The sequence below is a fragment of the Nuphar pumila genome, chromosome 11 (genome assembly GCF_984573655.1).
Source record: "Nuphar pumila chromosome 11, dmNupPumi1.hap1.1, whole genome shotgun sequence".
Classification (NCBI taxonomy): Eukaryota; Viridiplantae; Streptophyta; class Magnoliopsida; order Nymphaeales; family Nymphaeaceae; genus Nuphar; species Nuphar pumila.
Window position 1 is genome coordinate 118,783,477 of NC_143259.1, and position 24,086 is coordinate 118,807,562.

At 38.1% G+C, this 24,086-nt stretch overlaps 2 protein-coding genes across 2 annotated transcripts in view; both read right to left on the reverse strand.

Annotated features, from left to right (window-relative positions):
• Nucleotides 1–335: 335 nt before the first annotated feature.
• On the reverse strand, nucleotides 336–11,226 carry LOC149823122 (purple acid phosphatase 18-like). The gene is made up of 5 exons (XM_089980568.1): nucleotides 10,887–11,226; nucleotides 8,681–9,349; nucleotides 8,130–8,318; nucleotides 7,953–8,041; nucleotides 336–706 (listed from the first exon to the last, which is right to left on the reverse strand). Exons 1-5 carry the CDS (start codon nucleotides 11,094–11,096, stop codon nucleotides 490–492), a joined length of 1,374 nt encoding a protein of 457 aa, XP_089836694.1. The 5' UTR covers nucleotides 11,097–11,226; the 3' UTR covers nucleotides 336–489.
• Nucleotides 11,227–12,555: 1,329 nt separating this feature from the next.
• LOC149823123 (protein EXPORTIN 1A-like) overlaps nucleotides 12,556–24,086 on the reverse strand; it is a 59,693-nt gene continuing 48,162 nt past the window's right edge. The window contains exons 16-32 of the mRNA XM_089980569.1: nucleotides 21,782–21,892; nucleotides 20,447–20,544; nucleotides 20,146–20,254; nucleotides 19,232–19,297; nucleotides 18,527–18,625; nucleotides 18,355–18,435; nucleotides 18,113–18,202; nucleotides 17,476–17,561; nucleotides 17,244–17,324; nucleotides 16,940–17,122; nucleotides 16,636–16,702; nucleotides 16,445–16,555; nucleotides 14,704–14,811; nucleotides 14,478–14,615; nucleotides 14,259–14,396; nucleotides 14,059–14,163; nucleotides 12,556–13,254 (exon numbers count right to left, since the gene is read on the reverse strand). Coding sequence (XP_089836695.1) covers nucleotides 13,132–13,254; nucleotides 14,059–14,163; nucleotides 14,259–14,396; nucleotides 14,478–14,615; nucleotides 14,704–14,811; nucleotides 16,445–16,555; nucleotides 16,636–16,702; nucleotides 16,940–17,122; nucleotides 17,244–17,324; nucleotides 17,476–17,561; nucleotides 18,113–18,202; nucleotides 18,355–18,435; nucleotides 18,527–18,625; nucleotides 19,232–19,297; nucleotides 20,146–20,254; nucleotides 20,447–20,544; nucleotides 21,782–21,892 — 1,794 coding nt within the window. The 3' untranslated portion in view covers nucleotides 12,556–13,131. The remainder of the gene's footprint in view (nucleotides 13,255–14,058; nucleotides 14,164–14,258; nucleotides 14,397–14,477; nucleotides 14,616–14,703; nucleotides 14,812–16,444; nucleotides 16,556–16,635; nucleotides 16,703–16,939; nucleotides 17,123–17,243; nucleotides 17,325–17,475; nucleotides 17,562–18,112; nucleotides 18,203–18,354; nucleotides 18,436–18,526; nucleotides 18,626–19,231; nucleotides 19,298–20,145; nucleotides 20,255–20,446; nucleotides 20,545–21,781; nucleotides 21,893–24,086) is intronic.

A 24,086-nucleotide genomic window follows, 5' to 3' on the forward strand; every position in this document is an offset into this window, starting at 1 on the left:
GATGAACGACAAATATGCTTATTCTGACACATGGCATGATCTTGTGTGGCTCGCATGAGATCGGGGTAGAGGGACAGAGTGCAGGCCCAGTTACTGGTGATTAAATGGTAGGATTGTTGACAGTCCCCTTGAATAGATTGTACCCTGTTTAGAGCACTAGCTTCGTACCAGGACATTCCTAACGTTGGACTGGAAAATTTGCGTAGACAAAAGTGGCATTTTGCGTAGACTGAAATGGCTATGGTAAGTCCAAGGGCGCTTCAAGTAAAAAACCTTAGGACCGATCAGTTGTTGTAAATGGACATGGGTCACGGACACAACCCTGAGAATATGAATAATGCAAAACAAAACATATAAGGGGGTTGCCTTGTCGCATACACGATCATTATATAATAATATGCAATACGAGATACTACATCTACTTACAGAAAGATTTCATTCAACAAGAGCGAGCTGGTGGAAAAACTTGAAGGGAGGGCCAGCCTCAGCCTATGCTACTGAGCGGATCTTTGAGTCAGACTTTTTGGGAGCAACACAATTGGAACTGACGAGCGATGTTATCCAAACTTCATCTGATTTCACCGGCTCATCATCATCATTGCGGTGCCAGCTCCAGAATGCATGACTTGAATTCACAATCTTTAGCTCTCCGTGGCCAAAACTTGCTTCGCGGAAAAGTGACCATTCGGGCTTTGGTTGCAAGTATCTATTAACAACATAACCATGTGATTAAACAAGAAACTAAATGTAAGATGAGCAGATAGTCACCACAAACACGGATACCACGTCCAGCTAAAAATAAAGAACCCTGACACAGGAATGACAATTTAACCAGTGCTTCAAGCTCCACATGAAGCACATGAGGAACTTCAGAGTTTTAGAGCCTAAAAAAGATGAAAATGGAATAAAATTACAGAAGCATGAAAGCCCATTACAAACTACTCTTTTTTAGGATTGTTATTAGTGAGACAACTGTTGCCCAAGCAAGGTTGTTGAACCCCTCTGATAACCAACTGTTGCCCGAGACAAGGTTCAACTCATCTTAGCACAAATGAGACACAATGACATGCTAACGGGTATGATGTTCGACAGTTACAGAGTGTTGAGTTGGAAACCCAGCAAACTTCAAATGATTTCAAAATCCTTTTTTAAAGTAAAGATATTCAGCTCTAGCCGAGACTAGCTCGAGCTCGGCTTGAGCCGAATGCAGACATAGGCGCTTTAAGCTTGGCCCAAGCTCCGCTTGAACCCAGTTGTGGGAGCCCTACTAAGTACACATGGAAATGTTCTGACAACAACCAACCAACAAGAAACCGATTAATTGTGAGATTAATCTATAGACAATATCCACCTTATAAACAGTAAATGCTGGTAGCTGTTAAATAATTCAATATGTAATCTCATAGTTTTAGTTTACTTTTAAGCTTAGTTAGGATTAGGTTAGTTTATTTAACTAGGTTAGGTTTCTTTTTCTTTTTTAGTTTAGTTTTTGGACTTATTTGGCTTTATGCTTTTTTGACCAAAGTCAAAAAGCATAAAGTAGAGAGAGCTGTTGGACTCCCAACAGCTCTATTTAGAGCCGTTGGGAGCCCAACACTCCCTCATTCCCTCTCTCCCTTGTATTATAAATATGGGGTGTTACCCCCTTGTAACTTACACTTTTGTAAAGCCCTCTTTTGGGACCCAACATATTGAAGTTGATATTTTTTTAAGTTTGTGCATTTGTATCCGTGCCTTTGTGCACTTGTGAGAGTTCTCCTTTTATGCCTTTGTGCATTTGTATCCGTGCCTTTGTGCACTTGTGAGAGTTCTCCTTTTATGCCTTTGTGCACACTTTGTGTTTCTAGTATTGTGTTTATACACAAAATCCTTTTTTATAGAGATTTTCACATGGTATCAGAGCAAGGTTGCTTGAGAAGGAAAGTCTTGTGATTCTTCACAATATTGAGTACCTCAAAAAGCGTGCCTTCAATTTTTTCGAGATTGGCGTGAAGACTTCTCTTCATCAAATATTTTGGAAGATTACTACAATAAGTAAGAGTTAAAATCTCTTTGTGGTACGTATTTTTCTCCTTCATCTTATCTCTCTAATGGGTGAAAAAGACTCATTTCTCTCTTGGCTTTAAGCTCAATGGTTCCAATTATCATGTATGGGCCGGAAATATGGAAGCTCATATTAAAGGAAAGGGGCTTTGGGGATATGTTCAAGGTTCCATAACGGAACCCGAACCAAAAATTACGATGGTTGAAAGAGGAGAAATCAAAATTCTTGAAGGAGAAGAAAGACAAAAAGCTCTTGAAGAATATTCAAAGAAACATGAGAAATGGGAAATGAGAAACTTCAAGATCCTATCTTGGATCTTCTCATCCGTTGAAACCAAGATCAATGCCAATATCATCAAATTCAAGAAAGCCTCCGAAGCTTGGCATTATCTTGAAAAGATGTATACTTCACGAGACTTATCTCACAAGTACTATCTTCAAAAGAGGGCCTTGACCCTACAACAAAATGAGATGTCTATTCGTGAGTACTTTGCTGAATTATCCTCTATTTGAGATGAGCTTGCCATGCTTGAGCCCAAGTGGAGTGGCGAAGCTATTGAACTTAGATACAAGCAATTAGAGGAAGATCACTTCTTTAACTTCCTAAATGGTCTTCGACCCGAATTTGAACAAATTCGGTCCTCTCTTCTATCTTCTTTCACATCTCCTTCCATTGAAGATGTTATTACCAAGTTAAGTGGAGAGGAAACTCGTATGGGCATTAGCAAGCAAAATCCAAGTGTTCTTGCAATGCCCACAAATCAAGATGAATGTGATGGAGCTAATGCCGTGTCTAGGCCTGGCAACAACTTGAGGACATATAAACCTCCTCACTTTAAAAACCAAAATCAAGGATACAATGGTGGTCAAGGCGGAAGAAGGGACAATAGCAAAATTGTGTGCCACTTTTGCAAGGAACCCGGTCACATCAAACCGGTTTGTCCTAAATGGAAGAAACTACTTGCAATGGCAACCACATCTCAATCACAAAAAGAGGAATCTACAAGTGGAGCTCTCTCTCTAAATCAAATTATGGAAGCTCTTCAACCTCTTCTTAAGGGAGCTATTTCCGGTGCCGCCGTATCCACTCCTTCTCCTCCAGGTAAAACTTCTTGGCTTTTAGATTCGGGTGCATCTTTTCATATGTCTCCAAACATCTCTTCTGTTTCTGAATATTCTAAAAGTTTATCACCATCTTTTGTTTCAACTGCGGATGGCACTTCTCTTGAAATTAAGGGGATTGGAAACTTTGAAACTCAAAATTTTTTTATTCCCAAAATTAGATTTATACCTAAATTGAATTTGAACTTACTTTCCGTCTCTCAACTCTCGGACCTTGGATGTGACATTCAATTTTCATCTAATAAGTGTTTAATACAGGATCACCGGTCCGGGAAGTTGATTGGGGAAGGCTCTAGGAAGGGAGACTTGTACTATGTGGATTCTCTCCAAATCCCTAAAACCCCTTTTTGTAATGTGGCCCAACATAAAGACATAAATGTGTGGCACAAAAGACTTGGTCATCCCAACATCACCAAGTTATCCTATTTGCATTTTATTAAAAATCTTTGTAAAAATACTTTCTCTTGTAATGATTGTATTCTTGGAAAAATGAGAAGTATGCCTTTTGAACAAAGATCTATGTTTACCACAAAACCTTTTGAAATTGTTCATTCGGATGTTTGGGGACCGGCACCCGTCATATCCAAGGGAGGCTTTGCCTATTATGTGATTTTTGTAGATGATTTTTCTCGATATTGTTGGATATATTTCCTTAAACATAAGCACGAAGTGTTTTCATGTTTTAAATCATATCATATGATAATTAAGAATCAATTTAATAGTAATTTAAAGATTTTTAGGACCGATTCCGGAGGCGAATATCTTTCCAATGAATTTAAGAAATATCTTGAAGACTATGGTATTGTCCATCAAAGATCGTGTCCTAAGACCCCACAACAAAATGGGTTAGCCGAAAGGAAGCATAGGCATATCATTGAAACCACTAGAACCCTTCTTATTTCCCAAAGTATTCCAAAAAATTTTTGGGCCGAAGCGGCTCTTGCTTCAGTTTATCTTATTAATCGTCTTCCATCCAAAAATTTAGATAAAATCTCTCCTTTCGAAACTCTATATGAAAAAGAACCCGATTATAATAGATTGAGAGTTTTTTGTTGTAAGTGCTTTGTCCTTACAGATAAGAATGATAAACTCTCACCTAAAGCCATTCCTTGTGCTTTTCTTGGCTACTCCGAAACCCAAAAAGGGTTTCGATGTTATGATACTAAAAATGATAAGTTATATGTCTCAAGGAATGTAACATTTTTAGAAAATGATAGTGGTTTTGAAAAGAATGAATCTCATTTAGAAATTGCTAACTATTCCTTTCTCTTTGATCTTTTATCTAAAGATGATGATATCTCTAGTGATGATGAATCAACATATAACAGTGACAATGAAGTGGTTGAAATCAACAATAACTCTAACCCTACTACCTCTCAAGAAGAAAATATAACTAGAGACCCTATCACCTATACTCATAGAGATAGACTCCCCTTTAGAAGTGCTATTGAGCAATATAGTGAACCTAGCGAATTTATCCCCTCACATGATTCAAACCCTAGAAGAACCGAGAGAACTAGAAGAACTCCCTCTAGATTCGTATCTTTTGATTCTTTCTCTCCTAAATATCGGGCTTGCTTAAGTGCCATTCACTCATATTTTGAACCAAAAAATTTTGAAGATGCCAAACGATGTATTGAATGGAGAAAAGCCATGGAGAATGAACTCAAAGCGCTTAGGAAAGCCAACACTTGGGAATTTCAAACGCTTCCCAGTGGAAAGAAAACTATAGGATGCCGATGGGTGTTCAAAGTCAAAACAAAGAGTGATGGATCTCTTGAGAGGTATAAAGCTCGTCTTGTAGCTAAAGGGTATAGTCAAGAATACGGGATTGACTATAAAGAGACATTTGCTCCAGTAGCTCGTATGGTTACTGTTAGATGTCTCGTCACCATTGCTTCCATTAGAAAATGGAATATTTACCAAATGGATGTCAAAAATGCCTTTCTAAATGGTGATCTTAATGAAGAAGTCTACATGGATGCTCCACCTAGTATGGAAATTCCTAAAAATAAAGTTTTTCGTCTTCGTAAAGCTCTTTATGGCTTGAAACAAGCTCCCAAGGCTTGACACGATAGGTTTAACAATGTAATGACTGAAAATGGTTTTACTTCATGCTATACTGACACTGCATTGTTTGTTAAGAAATCTGATGCAGGGATTGTTATATTACTGTTATATGTTGATGATATGTTAATAACAGGTGATGATGTCAAAGGAATCAAGAGCATTAAATCTATCCTGACTTCAAGATTTGAAATGTCAGACTTAGGATTTCTGACATATTTTTTGGGAATTGAGATTGCCTATTCTCACAGAGGCTATTTTTTGTCTCAAACTAAACTTGCTTGTGACATTCTTGACAGATCAGGAATCACAGATGACAAGGTCTGTGAAACTCCTGAAATAGTAGGTTCAAAGATGAAGATTGATGATGGGATTCTCCTAAAAGATCCCACACCTTACCGACAACTGGTTGGATCTTTAACGTATCTCAGCATTACGAGGCCTGATATTTCTCATGCTGTACATGTTGCTAGTCAGTTTCAACATGCACCTACTTCAGTTCATATGAGAGACATTCTCCGCATCATCAGATACATAAAGGGTACAGTAAACAATGGGGTATTTCTATCTTCTTCTTCTGAATTGAATTTAATTGCTTATACTGACTCTGATTGGGGAGGTGACCCAAATAACCGTCACTCCACCACTGGTTTTTGTATTTTTTTAGGGGAATCTTTAATTTCTTGGAGATCCAAGAAGCAACATAAGGTCTCACTTTCATCCACAGAAGCCGAATATAGAGCCATGGCATCTACTACCATGGAGATTGTTTGGATTCGCAACTTGCTGGAAGATATGAATATTCAAGTTCAAGGGCCCACAAAACTATGTTGTGATAATAAAAGTGCAATTTATATTGCCAAAAATCACACATTTCATGAGCGCACAAAGCACATTGAGATGGACTGCCACTATGTTCGTGAAGAATACTTAAGAAGAACTATAGACCTTCCATATGTTACATCAGAATACCAACTAGCAGACTTCTTCACCAAAGCGTTGTGCTCTCCAAGATTTAACTTCCTTCTTGGCAAACTTTCGGTTATGTCACCCTAAGTTTGAGGGGGGGTGTTAAATAATGTAACATAATTCAATATGTAATCTCATAGTTTTAGTTTACTTTTAAGCTTAGTTAGGATTAGGTTAGTTTATTTAACTAGGTTAGGTTTCTTTTTCTTTTTTAGTTTAGTTTTTGGACTTATTTGGCTTTATGCTTTTTTGACCAAAGTCAAAAAGCATAAAGTAGAGAGAGCTGTTGGACTCCCAACAGCTCTATTTAGAGCCGTTGGGAGCCCAACACTCCCTCATTCCCTCTCTCCCTTGTATTATAAATATGGGGTGTTACCCCCTTGTAACTTACACTTTTGTAAAGCCCTCTTTTGGGACCCAACATATTGAAGTTGATATTTTTTTACGTTTGTGCATTTGTATCCGTGCCTTTGTGCACTTGTGAGAGTTCTCCTTTTATGCCTTTGTGCACACTTTGTGTTTCTAGTATTGTGTTTATACACAAAATCCTTTTTTATAGAGATTTTCACAGCGTTAACAGTAGAGGTGGACACTGGGACGAGCAGCCCGCAGCCCGGCCCTGGCTCGGCCCTGGCTCGGCCCGAATATATATATATATATATATATATATATATATATATATTCAGCCCAGCCCTGCCCGACCAGACCTGTTTAGGCCCACGGGCTGCGGGCTGTGGGCTGGCCCGAACTGGGCCTTTGGCCCAGTCCATCAATTGACAGGCCAGGCTATGACCGGGCCAGCCCGGACGGCTTGTCCACCCCTAGTTAACAGACAAAGCTCATCTCAAGATATCATTAGTAAAATGAATAATTTTTCAGCTTCTGTCTAGGATTATTGCACCCCATTTGGTTAAGCTGTGCTTTCAAACACACACTTTAGTTCAAGATAGTCTGGCCAAATCAAACCACAGTTGCCAAAGCAGCAATTGAAATTGAAAAACAATACAGAAATCGGAATCCAAAAGTGGTTATTTAAATTTTTAGAGGATTCAAGAATGGAAACCAAGTAGAAAGCAGTATTAAGAATCATTTAGAAAACCATATGTGACATCATGTGAACATACGAATCAAGATTCTCAATCATGAGAAAAAGGATTCCTATATAAAGGAATCAGGAATGTGGACTGCCTTCATTTTCAAAGAATCGTGATTCCTGCTCTAAGTGCTTCCGGAAACTATGAACCAAAAAATCTCACCCAACTGTAGGTTAACAAACTTAATGGTAGCAATCTTGAAATACTAGTAGCTGCAAATGCAAACACAATGGCCTGTCAGCTATGTTAAAAAACATACTCAAATCTAGATTCTTAATAAATCCCCAGGGTATTATTATATTCTCAATGAATATCCAATTGAGCATCACCTTCATATCCTTAGCATGTACGAGGATGGTGTCACATTTTTTTCTCCTTTTTTACCAAATAAAAAATGGAATGATATTGGATTGATTGATCAATATTACATTTTCTGCACTACCTGAGGAATCCTTCGCTCTTAGTTGGAATCTTTTCTTTCAAGAGATCTGGTTAAATTTATTTAAGGAAAACAAAAATCCAAAGCTGATGCTTTTTCAACAACCCAAGCGGCAACTACAAGTTATATTGTCAAACAACCTTTAATATGGTTTCCCTAAATCTGAAATTTTGACCACAAAAAAGAAATCGTTCAGTATTTTAGCAACTTTAGCTTACCTTTGAGCTAGCCCTTCTCTGTTGCCTCCATCGCCAATAGTTATATGAATGGCTCCACAAGAGTCCACCTTTCCCATGTTGGTGCGTGTCTGATCTCAATCATACATTGTGACAATCTTAGAATGATACCTAGAAATACATTTGAAAGCAAGCAAAAGAAAAAATTGCATCACTCACTGAGCGCTCATATGCATGGACATGACCAGCCAGCACAATGTCCATTTTAGCAGAATAAAGCAATGACTCCATCACAGACATCATATTATCACCCTCTCCTTGATGTGCCCAGTTACTATTATACCAAGGAGCATGCATTACTGCCAGTAGCCATGGTGTTCTTTCTCGATCTACCTTTGATAGATCAGCCTGTATACATTATAAATTTCATATGATATAAACAGAGAGAGAAGGCAAGCAGCTACGTTATTTAGCAAATCAATTCAAGGATAACCATAATCAAGATTTTTTCTGCTTCAAACAGAAAAAAATTGAAGATATAAAAGCCTAGAATTATAGAGGCAGAGGACACGCAGGACAAAGATTAAAATCAATTCTCTACTACCGCATGAGAAAGAAGAATAGGATTTCAAGCAATGGTTGAAATAGATTTGGCTACATCTGCAGTTCTTTAATGACCTTAAAGGACCTCAAGATGCTTCACAAAATGAAATGCAAAAAATGTTGATGGAAAAAAAGGGAGATGTGGGCTCCAAGCAACTGATGCTAACCTTCAGCCAATTGTATTGGTCGGAATTTTCATCATAATCAGTATAGGAACCAAGCATCACAACATGAACTCCAGCAACTTCAAAAGAGTAATACAAATTCGAATTTGAGCTGCTCTCCTCAAATGGCATTTTCCACCTTGCATTATAAGCATCAAACCCAGACTTGAAGAATGGAATGCTCTCCTTTTCATGGTTTCCCTCCGTTACCATCCATGGTCTCGCACTGGCAAGAGGTTGCACCAATTCACCAAATGAATCCCATAGGTGCTGCCTGTAATCCGCATAGGACAGGTCTCCTGGTAGCAGATGCACATCATATCTGCATTTGGCAATGTGGTCCAATGTTGATGAAGTCCAGCCGGTCTGGCCCAAATCACCAGCCACAGCAAACGTAATTGGTAATCGAGATGGTGGAGTTTTGAAACTGAATTCAGGATCCTGACCACCACATCGATAGAAATACACCATGTCAGCCTCTAGAGGCCCAACGACAACATGGTGTATCTTGCCAGAGCTGTAAAATAAGTAGGTGTAAGATGTGCTTTCTCCTTGAGAAGAGGCTATATATTCGCCAGGAGAGGTGCCATATTCTACCACCGAAGGAGAAGTTTGATCATCTGTGATCCATGTTACTCGCATGTGCTTATCCCCAGCCAATGAGATGTGAACCTGAAAAGACAACGCACACAGTTGGGCAAGGCAAGCAAGCTGGATGAAACGACTTTTTAGAGATATAGGATCCGAAATGCAGGATGATTCAACAAAATCAAGAAGCAGAGAAGTTGAAGAACCCAGAAAGGAGCAGTGCATACTGAATCACACATGCCCACCATGGCTTCTGCCTATTTGAGCAGACAAATCCTGCTTCTCCGCCAGATTTATTGAGTAACTATTTCTTGATGGCATAGCAGAACCACAAAATCCATGCTTCATAATTCATTGTAAAGTGAGAATTAGAAAAGAAAAGAAATGTTGAGGTTTGTATGCATGCCATTTTTTGTTTTTTTGATAGGCAAGCTGTGGAATAATCCTTGCGGGAATAGAACCCAAGAACCCCTGGTTATTATAGCATGACCTAATCAACCAGCTATCTCATTTGACCAGTGTGCAGAACAATGAGGTATCCATAATTTGGGAAGATGCTCTATTGCAAGAAGTATAAGTTAGTTGAGACAGACTTCCAAAACCAGTAAACGAGACAAACTTAATAAGGCAACAGATCTGACAAAGAAGATTTCTAATGAATTATTGCACAGGAATAAATAATCCAAAATAAACATCAACATATATAAAGATATAAATATAGAAGGTTAACAGTGGACATGACATGCTTACCTAATCTCATATTTACATTTTTTCATCAATACAGATGTGATCTACGTGGTATGTTAATTCTCCATCCAGAACTTGAAAAATTAAAGCTCCACGATGTACCAGTTCTTCGGTCGATGCAGCTTGCGACCATGATTTTCAAAGTTCATGTAATGGCACACACACACACACACACACACACACACACACACACACACACACACACACACACATATATATATATGTATATGGGAAATGGAAACCTGCAAAATGGGCACGGTGCTAAATGACAAATGCTAATGGACTTCGACGTTTTTTTTTTTGGAAATTCTGACCCATAGATGTGTTCAGAATGTTTGATTTGCTAGGAATTGACACTTGTATCATACATTTTGGATGGAAAAAATTGCATTTGGAGCATCCGAAATTAATGAAAACTGTAGGCTGTTGATTTTTGAAACCTTATAAAAACATATTCATGCATCAGAATCAAATGGTCCAAGAAGTGATTCCTATAACAACAAGCATATAAATCACATCTGTACAGTCAGAAATTAAAAAAAACACCAGAAATTCATGAAAATCCAATAGCATGTTTCATTTAGTACCTAACCCAGTATATATAATGCAATACACGTTTTCTATCTAATACCTAACCCAGTATATGTAAGATTTATGATATTACATGGAACTCTACTTCAAGGCCATGCACTTGTGACGAATTGTGGCATAAATTCTGAAGGAGAGAGGGAGGCGACGTCAAGATAGATGCTAATGATGGTGAAGATCAACAAAAAAGAAAAATAATGATTCATCGAAAACCTTACAGAGAAAATCAAAGTGGGGTTTGGGGAGAAAGGGAAAGAGGGATGATAGGTAGGGGGGAAATTCCAACCTGTTGGGGAGAAGGAGAGGAGGCCAAAGGCCTGGACTTCCATCTCCACGGAAAGTCCAGGTTCCGACGGGGAGGTGGCCGCATATATCTCTCGTCCGCCACGGCCGAAGCCAACAAAAAGGACACCATGATTACCAGTAACGTTGCAGAGGAGGATAAGGCCATCATCGTCATCCCTCGACCCGTCCTCTTCCTTCCTCGTCTCATCATCGTGCGCTACCTCCCAGCTAGTTGTGAGAAAAGGGGGCAAGCGCGCAGACGCAGTGCTGCGAATCGACAAACAAAGGGACATAGTCACATAGTGGGGTTTTCCTTTGAAATGTCCAAATCGTCCCTCAACTTTGGCCAAGTCCTGATTCTTTTAAACTACCGGACCAAAATGCCGTCCAGATTAGCTCATGAACTACCGAACCGAGCCATGGGCCTGAGCTACCTAATTAAGTAGCGGGTAGCATAGTAACTTAGATCTAATTATATAAAAATAAAAGATAATTAGCCGAGTGCATTAATCTTTCATTTAATTCATTACTTTTGGTATTATAAAAATTAATTTATAAACTTCATTCGAAAATAGCCTACAAATGGGTTTGCTCTGGGCTGCACCGACCGGTTGATCATTGGCCTATTGAACCAATGAATCGGGTCATGAACTGCTCTTTAAACCCGAGCCCATTAAAAATCAGGTCAAAACCCGGCCCATTAATAAATAGGCCAGGTGGGGCCATCCCAATGCCCACACCTAGTTGGATCCCAGTCAGCAAAATTAGAAACCGATTGATATAAAATATTTTTGGCGACACAAACAAAATCCGTTGTCGTCTATTCCGGTTAGGATATCTGCGACGGAAGTATATTTTTTACTCTGTTTTATGACCCTTCTTTTATTGGCGGTCCGACAGAAAACAACACTACCAACCCACTGGAACGACGCCAAAGCAAACACCACTCCCCTTGGCACAGTTAGCACGACCTTCTCCAGCCTAATCTAACAGTGTTGCGGATCAGGTCCAAGGAAGGCTCCTTCATCACCGTTCATCCGTAAGGCGTACGGCATCCAAAACCCACCCAGAGTCCTCGACAGGGTTGCAAATGGGTTTTGGAAGATATTGCCTGACCCAGATTCGATAAGATCGGAATCCGAAATCCGAATCATTTGCATCCCTGGTCCTCACGTGGACTGGCCCCACAATGTTTCCCAATACCGCCATTGGCTGTCTAGAAGGGCAACAACAAGGGCTGACAAATGGACCCTCATTGTACTGCATCCGCAGCCTGGGCTGAGACTACCTCTCTCTCTCTCTCTCTCTCTCTCTCTCTCTCTCTCTCACACACACACACACACAACGCACACCCGAAAGGAAAGGAAAAAAAGGTTCCAAACAACATTGAATGCCATGCTAATGACAAATCGTGGAAACACAAAGCAAAGTATTCTGCAACAAGGACAGTTGATATAGAGAGGCAAACCCATCCCAAGTTTTGCGGTACGGACACATGATACGGATATGGGTACGAAGCTTATTAGTCCAACCTTAATTCCTTGGTTGATTTGAGACGTCAATGGTTTCGAAATAACGTGAAATGAATCGCTGCCAATCCGCTGGCTCGTTCTAATCATTCGCCATGTTTGGCCTGAATTGAAGCAATAATAAGATCTAAAGCCATCCTCTTGGTACTGAAAAAGTGCAAAATGTAAAACTATTGATTTTGTTCATTCCCTCAAATGTGATCCAGGTCCCACCCACCAATAACTCGCTCAAAAGAACACGCCCGCCAAGCCCAGCAATTACAGAAGTATTAGTTTGTCACCACCACCCACAATCAAATGAAGGAAAGAAAATAAGAAAACCACAAAGCCTCTAAGAATACAAAATAGCTTAGCAGAAACAAACCATTTCTGCAAAAACCGAAGCCACAGGAAACAACCATCCTCTGAAAAAACACCCGCAGCTGTGTTGAGCATCAACACCAATTGGATTCTGGTCAGCCGGAAAAATACTCCTAAATGCTACAATGAAACCAGAGAGCCATCACTACCTCAACTAACACAACCACATCATCCTGAAAGCATCATCAGTAGACAACAGACAGCTCTTGCACCAGGAACACATCAACACCCCCCGTCCATCATAAAGGGAGCAGAAAAGTGTTGCTTGATACTTTTTGGTAATTGTCATTGAATCAAATCAGGCAATTATCAAGACAGCTCCTTGGCGTATTTGGAGAAAGAGCAGGCAGTCAACAGCTATGAATCAACCATCTCGTCTTGTAATTCATTGGGCGCAATGAGACCTGGAATTGAAAGCATCCGTTGCCGGTCCCTTTCTCTCTGAGCTGCTGCTTCCTCAGCGTAGAGATCTTTGTTGTCCTGAAAGTTCAAGAGGGAGTCAATGAAACCCATAATTCCTTTTGTTACTAGTCAGAAAAGGACAGTAACCTGATCATATCTGGACTTGGCCACAAAATTGGCTAGCCTGACAGATTCTGATACTTCTACAAAATACATTCCATCGTGTCCCACTTCTCTAGATATGTGCATCAAAATACAACCTTAAGTATGGCTGAAGATGGACATTTTTTCACAGCTAAACAACCATCACTAACCTAAACTTGATTAGAGAGAGAGGACAATGAAGCAAGAGAAAGAACTAGAAAGACCCCAGAACTACATCCAAACGACCTAGTTAAACACTGAAATAATGACCCCCAAAGCTTAAAGTGAAAAGAAAAGGCAACTAAACCATCAAAATTGTAAAGAACATTATGATTAATGAACAAAAGACAAGCCCACACAATCAAAGCCAAAAGTTCAATGACAATGAGAGCATATAGGTATGACGTGAAACAACCTTTCCATGTGGCATTATAGCATAAAATCAACCAGGGACAGGATACCATGGGAGCATATAGATATGACGTGAACCAACTTTTCCATAGACCACGAAATCAACAAGGACTGGATACCAACAGATGCAAGAAAAATGCACAGGAAAGTTCCATACCAAGTTAAGATAAATCACTTGCTTTGAAGAAAAGTAGAAAATCCAACAATCATGTTCACCATCTTCACACAGAATTCATCATTATGAAACAAAAAAGGAAAAAGGCAAGCAGTTGACATGCCCAATCATTTAACCAACACTAAGAAAATGACACTAACTACAGACTGTACCTGAGCAAAAAATTCTTTGGATTGAACAAGAAAATCACGAATATGGTTTTTAAAGGTGGGAAGGTCATTCCTTGATTCAAAAAGCCCATCAACAAAGTGAGTTACCTGAAGAAGAAAACAACATTTTAAGTTGTGGCATAACATAGTTCACCTGCATAAAAACCAAGTTAAGTCTTCTTTACGTCCAGTTGGTTTCTAACCTCTGTTGTTGTCATGTTAGGGAATGATGTTCCAAGAAGTTTTATAGTGTAGTCACAAACAAAAAATGTATTATTTGGATAGGTATAAGGAACAGCAGCTACATCCCACAACGGCTCTGTCAATGAACCAGAATCAACCTGCAAATGCACAATTGCAAGCACCTCGTATCCTAAGAGGAATCAGGAATAGACTGGGAAAAAGGGGCCAAAATCAAATACCAGCGAAAACAAGTGCTGCAGCACTAAAACATGCAGCTTGAAACCAGGTTTGTGGAATGTATCTGTCAGAACAGCAAATATCTCTTGCACAGTTGTGAGGAAATAAGCCTTGTGAAACTGATTACAGAACTCAGAAGCCTGCAAAAGGGTCAAAAAGACCATCAAAACATAGAAATTGTCATCAAGAATGCACAACTACTAACCAGAAATTCAAAAAATTTCTAACCTGAAAGTTTTTCAGCATTTCTAACAGAAGGTTAAGGCCAGTCTCAGCAATATTTCTTTCAGTATGTCGAAATGCCCAGTTTATAGAATCCATTATAAGCTTCAATTGCTTCAAGAAAAAAAAATCTGTTAGTCATGATAACAAAAAAATCCGCATCCATGAGGGTACAATATAACATGAAAACAAATACCAGAAGAAAATTCACAGAAAGGCAATAGACTTGATGTAATGCAGGATGCTGGGATCCTAAAGATGAATAAGATCATGACAAGATGCAAGGCAAGACACTAGGGCCCTCATGGAGCGTGTCATCACTAACTTCACCCCAGATATATCATAACATTTTTGAAGAAAAACAGAAAACAAGAGATCTTACAAAAGGTTAGAGAAATTATGAGTTATTCATGAGGAAAATAAGCAACACTGCTCAAATGAACACACAAAATTATACTGATTTGCTTTCCTAAGGTTTCCTTTTCTTCCATATCCACACCAAATTTATACATCTTTTTTTTTGGTTTAGCCTGTTTTACATGCCCATATGTGCAATACCATCTAGATTCTAGTCATATCCAAAAGGATCATAAATTTAAAAACCTGATAAAAAGTATAAACAGTTTTCAGGATTTGGGAACAATTTAGAGTTATGTAACAGGAAAACACCCAAGCAATTATCTTAGTTAATGATGTTCCGAAAACAAAATCACAGAGTCAAATACATGATATTCAGGTAAGAAAATTATAAGAAAATTATGCGATGCAAAAAAAGAAAAAAAAGGCCGTACAGACATTGCAGTAATCAAGTCACGAGCTGAAAATCATTTCAAGATAGGGTGAATCTTTAAAAGATAGATACATAAGTTCCACCAATAAGAGAAATCTATTGAAAGCGACAATATTGAATTAGGATGCACAAACAAAAAATTACAGAGGAAAGAGCAAATATGTCATCAAGTATCCAAGATTCCAAATACGAATCAAAATAGCCAGGTGGTTTTCACCTTTCCTTTGCTCAACAGTCAACACTCTTCACTGGCCCAAAACGAATTTCTTAAAGAAAAAGGGGAACAAGGTCAATATAAAAAGCCAAAAGAAGGAAAAAGAGGATGTTGGTCAATGGTACACATCACCAGGGTGAAATGTACAGGCCAACAAAATAAAGCCATGGCTACTTTGAATGAAAGAAACTTGCAGCTCAAGCAGTTTGCTTCCTGCTTGCAGGAGTCAACTTTCATAGAACTACACATGGTTGCCAGTTGAGGAAGCGGGAGCGGGAAGCGAGGCACTTTCAAAATTTTAGGAAGCGGGAAGCGTAGGACGACTTAGAAGCGAATCACGAACCGTCTAGGAAGTGAACCGGAAGCGACCTAGGAAGCGAGGGGGAAGCGAAAAAATAAGAATAAAATAAAATAAATGAAAAAAAGAGGGAAGCGAGGGAGAAGTGTGCTTCCCATACAAGGGAAGTGTGCTTCCCATAAAAGGGAAGCACGCTTCCCAAAAAAGGGACGCTTCCCCGCGCATTTTGGAAGCACGACATTTCGCACTTTCGAAACACGTATCGAGGAAGCGCGCTTCCCCTACTGTATAGGCGCTTCCGGTAACTCTGGAACTACAACAAATTGACATTATAATCTGATCCTACCAGTCCAACAAAAGATAAGGGCATTCAACATATTGGGTAAACAAACATAAAAACCATGTATCTGCATAAAAACAGACAACTAAAATTATGTTAACACACCTGACTTGACAAGTGAATTAGAGCATTGAAACAATGAGTAGCAATGGCACGTAATAATGAGAAAAACTTTAGCCGGTGCTCAGGGTAATCTTCAAAGTTCTTCGTTATCATCTGCAGAATACCACAGTAATGGGGCTGAGAATTTCCAAGTCAGGCAACAAGATGAAAGAAAAAATGGAGATGAAATTTACCTCAAGAGTACACTCAAAAACAGCTTCAAATATACGAGGTACATCCTCTGTCATGATACCTTTGTACCTATTTGTGGCAAGGCTGATAAATGAGATGTGAGGATTGAAATAAATGTTTGTGAGAATATGAGACAGCATACAATTGCCCCTGAAATGAGCACCTCACAACTGTTTTTTGAGGCAACAAAGTGACTGTTGAATATGAGAAGAAACATTGTGGACTGAAACTTGCTCCTAAGAAATAAAGTGCAGCAAATAAAAGCAAAAACACCGAAAATGGGACAAAACAGGAAAACAGAAATACTTGTTTATTATAGTTGCAAATACTGATAAAACTTCAGACTCTCGGGCATCTGGCAAATTCCTAGCATAGTCACCAAGAACAGGGTCCATCATTGGTGGCACAAACTGCTTTCCTATCTGCAACTGATCTTCAGCCTTGTCCACAAAAGTTTCAATCAGCTTCAGTGTTTCTCTCTTGACCGACCTGATTGATAGACAAGGCCATATGTTAAAATACTCCAAATTAGCACCTATCTTCCTCAGAATGACAAAAGTAGAAAACATCCGTAGATGTTCTTGACAACAAATATCCAATTTCATGTTACCTCAAAAGTTTTACATAGGATGTTCTTGATGCATATGGGCCTCCTTCGGCTATGCTGCTTGAAATAAGTTCACTGTACATTCTGTTTCAAAGCATAAAATCAATAACACAAAGCCATCATTTTTTCTTTCATTGCAGAATCAAGAAGAGTTGGCCAAAATATGGTTTTTTGTCTAAACCAGTGCTCTAAAGCACAGATCTACAACGAAACAACATATGAAGGAGAGAAATACCTGTACACATTAAGCATATCCAAAAAGATCAATGATATCTGAGATAAAAAGTACGTTCCCAGCGAATTGGCAACACTGGTGTTTGTCTGCCAAACAAGTTCAAAATAAATATTAAACAAAATGGATATAAAGAAGCCGGACCCATGTTGTACAGCAGAAAAAAAGGTTCTCTTAATGGTCTAAGCATGAAAATAGATCTAGATCAACAATTCACAGCAAGATTTCTCCAAAAAGGAACAGTATGAGGCATTATCCTAAAACTTTTATTGCAGCCAAAACACATCATCTAGTAACATGCATAGCCTGCATTATACAGTTTATAGCAATAATCATGGAAAACATACCAATTTTCAATCAAATCAATAAAATGGAAAGATGACATTCTTAGTTTCCTTTTGTTTTGAAACCTTTCTAGTATGGCTACTATTGCCGGACATTTTATTCCAACATTATTGGAACAGCTCTCCATAGCTTCAACCCCAACAATTTATATCAAACGCTACAGTATAAGTTGTCGTTCTCCACTCATTATTTTGGTCATATATTCTACTAGGAGATCAACAATGCTTCAAAAAAGCATCACAAGCAATGTATACATTAACAGATAGCTGCATGCTTGTGAGGATGAAAAGATCACCTGCAATATATCAAGTACAGTTCTAATAACGGCCTGATCCTTCAAAAAATCAACACTTTCGCGTGCTTGGCCTATGATCTCAGCCCATTGCTGCAAGATAATTAATGGTTTCGGTCATGAAGCACCTAAAAAGAAAGAGGCTTGTCCTGAACCATTAGAACTAGGGTAGAATTGAAATGCAGCACAACTAAAGAGTAAATAATGGCTACATTCAAAGGAAAACTAAAAGCATTTGACAGGACCTGGTTAGGGGACTGCATCAACGTCTGTAGATATTCATCTCTTTTCTGAGGGTCAGATTCTGCTTGAATCATATGACCAACCTGCAAATACTCAGCAAGCAAGCATTATCGACCAACCAATCATTAGACATAATGATCAAAGAATTTGAGGTTTAGATTTCTAACAACACACCGACTCATAGAATGCATGAATTTGATGGGGCTCAAGATCCACAATAGTTGTCGAGAGACCAGTTAAAAGCTCAGATACAAATGGCTCACTTTCTCCGACCTGGAAAATTGGGGTAAAAACTCATTATTCAACCATCAGATTATAGTCGGCCAGGTTGTCCTCAACATGATTAAAACACCATACAACAAAAAATGAATTCCATTTGGTGACACATGCAAACATCTCATCTCTGGCAACCTACTTTATGTAACACTGTACCGTAACATCAATTTCACTAGAATATTAAATGCATTTGCACTAGTAGTGCACAAGATGGCTGCTGTCGGGCACTTGATTGGTTGCAAATAAGATGGATGTACCCTGGATAAACAAGGACACCATAAAAAGAAACACCACCCAGCAGTAGCAGGCATCTAGGTACATTAAATCTACAGTCAATAACTTAAAATGGACCACCTTCAGAACACATGCTTCATTTTATACTATAGAACTGATCATCCCTTGGTGAGACTGTCTTGCCACCTCACATAAATAAAAAGAACTAATTGGGATGAGTTATCACTAGTAAGCATTTCATTTGTTAAATAGTAGTAAAGAATCATGATCAACTGGTCAAATACAGCATCAGTAGAAAAAGGAAACAATTGCACATAAAAGGAACAATGAACAAAACCTTCAAATGAATAAATTAAAGACTGTTCTTACCTGAACAATCACAAACTTCCTCTTGCATTTCTGAACAATCTTCAAGAACGTATCACAGGCCATATCCTGAAAAGAGTACAGAATAAGTTGGCAATTATAAGCAAGCAAAAATATACCACAGAGAACTGCCTACTAATCAGAGATGCACCCCTATCATGCCATGATATACACACTCAAGAAAACTATGCACACAAGCAGATGCAAAAACACAGAGATGGGGGAGATAGATGGGTTAATGTGTGGATGACATGCAACTGGTAACAAAGACAGCAATCAAACCAAAAGCAAGCATGTATCATTGGGGACAACATTAATGACTGGAGAAGCAAAAAAGCAGAAAGCATAAAAGAGTAAAATTCTACCAATCACAAACAATGCACGCAAATATGGCAGATAAATGGAATGGCTAAAAACCGCAGATAGTTTGATCCACCATATCTTATTTGAAGGACAGCAAATGGTCAGAATCTAGATAACATAAACAGAAATAACCAGTACCATTTGATAATAGGTTTATCATTAGCCCAACCCACAGCATTACGTCATGAGAACAAAGTTGTTACTGGATCATGCAATGTGGTGTGTAAGAGAGAGAGAGAGAGAGAGAGAGAGAGAGAGAGAGAGAGAGAGAGAGAGTTACATCAAAAGAAAACAGTGACCTTTATAAGCAGGCAAAAATGCCTAGTCCAGTGACAAAAGGAAGCACTAGATCCATCAGCATCCAATCACACATAATCAAGACAAGCACGTGGATAAAACCTAATTGACTTATGTCCAGTTAAACATATCAATGATAATGCAGACTAGCAGTCCCTTATTCAATACATGGTAATATGCTGGCACAATCAGAATAAAGACAAACAGAAACCCGGATGGCCCAAAGTGGATAACAGAAGATATAAGGAAAAACTGACCTGAACTCCAGGATGAGTTTCATGCATAAACTCAAATAACTTGTTTACAACAGTCTTAAGAAATTTCCAGTGAGCCCTCAAAAATCTTGGGTACTGTCCAACCACATACCTACATAGTTAACAAAAAGAAAAATAAGAATGGGCCATGCATGTGCAAAGTACACGGACAAGCACCATACTTATGTCACTACACACTCCATGGAGACACGATCAGGCATATGCATATGAATGTGCATAAGAAGAAGCACGCACTTAAGGGGTAAAAGAAAAGGTAAAAAATGAAACTACCCATGATACTCACATGATGTTGCTAGCTATCACAGCTTTATTATCTTTCCCTTTTGTGATTTCACACAGGTTTAGTAAATCACGGATAACCATAACCAGAAACCTGTTTTCCTGCATAAGATAAAAATAAAAAGTAACATTGTTAACAAACACGCAGAGAAAAAATATGAACAGTGCTTCCATTGCAGCACTGTACCACAAAAACTTGTCCTGGTACACAATTGATTTTCATAGATCTAAGCTCCAAAAGCAAAATCTAACCATCGGAGCATGATTAGCATGTTCTATTTACTATTTGCATGTATTAAAATTGACTCAGATATGACGTTTTATGAATTGTTAAACCACCTTTATCTTCATGAATTGTGAGCCATTGATTTTTTACCATCTCAAAGATTGAATCTTATGGTGTATTAAACATGATAAAACATACTAACATAGTAAATAAATTATGCTAAATACATCTGTAAGGTTAGATGATAGATCTAACATTTGGTGGCAAGTTCCATACAAACAAAAGTGAGTACCGCCATATGGTATCATGGTACAGAACCACCATATATTTTCCCAAATATGAAAATATAAATATGATCTAGACATATGACCCTTTTTAGCTAAAGGAGGGAGAAAGATGTACCCCTAAAAGATCTTTATACTGTGTCCAATCCAGTAGTTATATACATATGACCAGCAACGAGAAAAAATGATCAAGAAAGCACAAAGTAATAAAGCAGAATGGAGCATTGGCACATGAGAGAGAGAGAGACATGCATGTGATCAGCCAGAATGGAGCATTGGCACATGAGAGAGAGAGAGAGGCATGCATGTGATCAGCCAGAATCATTGGCATCTACGATATTTCACTTGTTTTATTTAATCAAGTAACTCATCATCTGAGTAAATTACCATCATATACTTCTAACTCTTCATCTGTACAATGTTTGCCTCTCAAAAGAGGGGTGACAAACCGGAATCCCACCCCTCTTCCTCTCAAAAGTGGTGATGCTGAAATATATACAGATCACAAAATGCGTTATTCAAATTTTATGCCAAAATTTAATTATATAAAATAAAACATGGTTCATTTTATTTTATTTTCTCTATCTATTCCTTTTATTTTGTAATATTTTTTTATAGGCAAGCTTGGGGATAACACTTGCGGGGTTCGAACACAAGTTCCCTCGGTTGTGACTTGTGATGATGCAATCTAACCATCCAGCCATCTCATTTGTGAACTTATTTACAACTAGCAATTTTTCAGGACAGTAATCATGAACACAAGTTGCCTGCCCCAATACTGTTTGCTATTGCGAAATACATGTGGATGTACAAGATCTTCATAAAATACCTGCTCCTCCATCATAGACCCAGATATTGACCCGATAGCCCAACAAAGAGTGTTCAAGTTATTCCAAGTCCATTCCTCTCCATTTAACTGCTTGTTTAGCTTCTTCAACATCTGCATTTCACGCAGAAGATATAAAGCTCAATACAGTAGATATAGACATTACCACCAACATGTAATAAATTAAACATCACGAAAACAAGGTGGAAGTCAAATTAAGAGACAAAAAAAATATTTCACCCGCTTATCTCCAAGAATGCCTGAATCAGAAAGAAAGTGTCTATTACAGAGCATAGCAATGCTTGGAAGAGTGACATGGTGACAGCAAATAATGCATAAAAGTTCACTCTTGAAACTTAAAACAATCATCATGGTTCTACCATGTGCACAACCTCATGTGGCAGTTGGGGGGTCAGCAGAAAATGGGCCAAGTATAGAAAGAGCCTAAAATAGGTGTGAGCATGAAACAACAGTAAACTTTTTGCAACATGACTTTGTAGTCAGGTGACCATTTTATTAATCAGGAACAGGAATACATTATACTTGAAGTCCATATGAAAACAGAACCCTTTTTAATCAAATGAGAAAAAGTTGGGCAAGAACCAAACATTTGAGCTTTTAAAGCACAATACAATTTTTTTGTTTTATTACACTAGGAAACCATTCCCGGGATCATAGACCTTGTTGCACTGGTCTTAGCCTGTCATATATACATCCACAGTCCCGTTAGCATAGAACTCCATGGGTGCCCCCCTCGGCCCACAGGGACCCTCTTGCTAAAGCACAACAGAAGTCGCATGACGTGTTTGCTACAGTTCCATATAACCAAATACAGTAAGAAATTCCGTATAAAAGAATCAACCAAATGGTACCAACATGATGTTAGAGAGTAATATTAGTTTTTTCGAGGGGTTATCTGTAGGGATATTTTTGTCTTTCGACCACATGTGTATAATGAAATAGCAGAAAATACAAAAAACAATGCCACTAAGGGTTTTACATGATCACAATCACAAAAGTGCATATGCACAAACCAATGTCACTAAGGGCTTACAAGATCACAATGTGCACAAGCACAAGTCCACTATAGGACAAAACAATAGTCATCAAGAGGCAACAACACAAACACTAAGGAATATAACACATTAAGGAACTAAATATAAAAATACAAAATATAAAAAATATTCATCTTTATTGCCCATAAATTCTTAAGAAAAACATTATTTATACAAGAGGGGTTCAACCCCTATTCATACACAAAACAACCACTAAGAGAGGCTATTGGGAGCTCCAAGGAGTCGTTGGGAACTCCCAACGGTCATAAAAATGACCGTTGAGGAGCCCCAACGACTCTTTGTGAGAATACCCAAAGAGCCCTTAGTCTTTTGGGAAAAGGACCAAGAATAAAATAAAATAAATAAAAGACTGTCCTTGGAGGACAGATTCTATTACAAAGAAAAAAGACCAAAATATCACTGACAATAACAGAAAATAAAAATGAATAAAAAATATACTATATATATACACATATTTTAACACGCCTCCTCACACTTACAGTGTGATATACCAAAAGTTTGGAAACACAACAAAGATTCAATGGGAAGGGTCCAAGTCTTCAAGTGTTTTCAACAGAAATCTCCATCTTCATGACATATTAGAGAGTTTTGTAAATACAAGGCTTCAAATGTCTTTTATTGGTGATCATCTCCAATCGCCTTCATCGGCTATCTCCATCTTCATGATGCATCAAAGATATTCCTTTCTCAATCCATCACATCTCTAAGAACTTGTAGAGAAAACAAAACAAAGGTCTCAACTACAAAAAAAAGTAATCTAACCAAATAGTTATCAAGTTTCAAAACAAATATATATATTTTGAACAAGAATAACACTCAAGAAAAAAATTTTAAGCAAAGTAGTGATAACTTTTAGAAATATTAGATAACCAATAAGAAATACAGGAGGAGCATACCTCAAAAGGATTTTTTTTATGAAATCAAATTTAGACAATTATAGACTCAAAATCAACATATTTTTCAAGAAAACACAAGTATTGATCATAAGGGAACTTAATCACTAAAAAACATATCAATTATCAAGAAGAGATAAACAATGATGTATTAATAATATTCCAAATTTTTAGAAAACTCTTCTACTAAACCAATTCATCAATTTATACTAAAACAACATGCATATAAAGTATAACACTAAAAAAAAACCCTCAAGAAAAGAGGAGTTAATTAAATTTATGCATGCAGCAATCTGAACAGGATAATCAATATGAAACACACATACATATCCAACATAC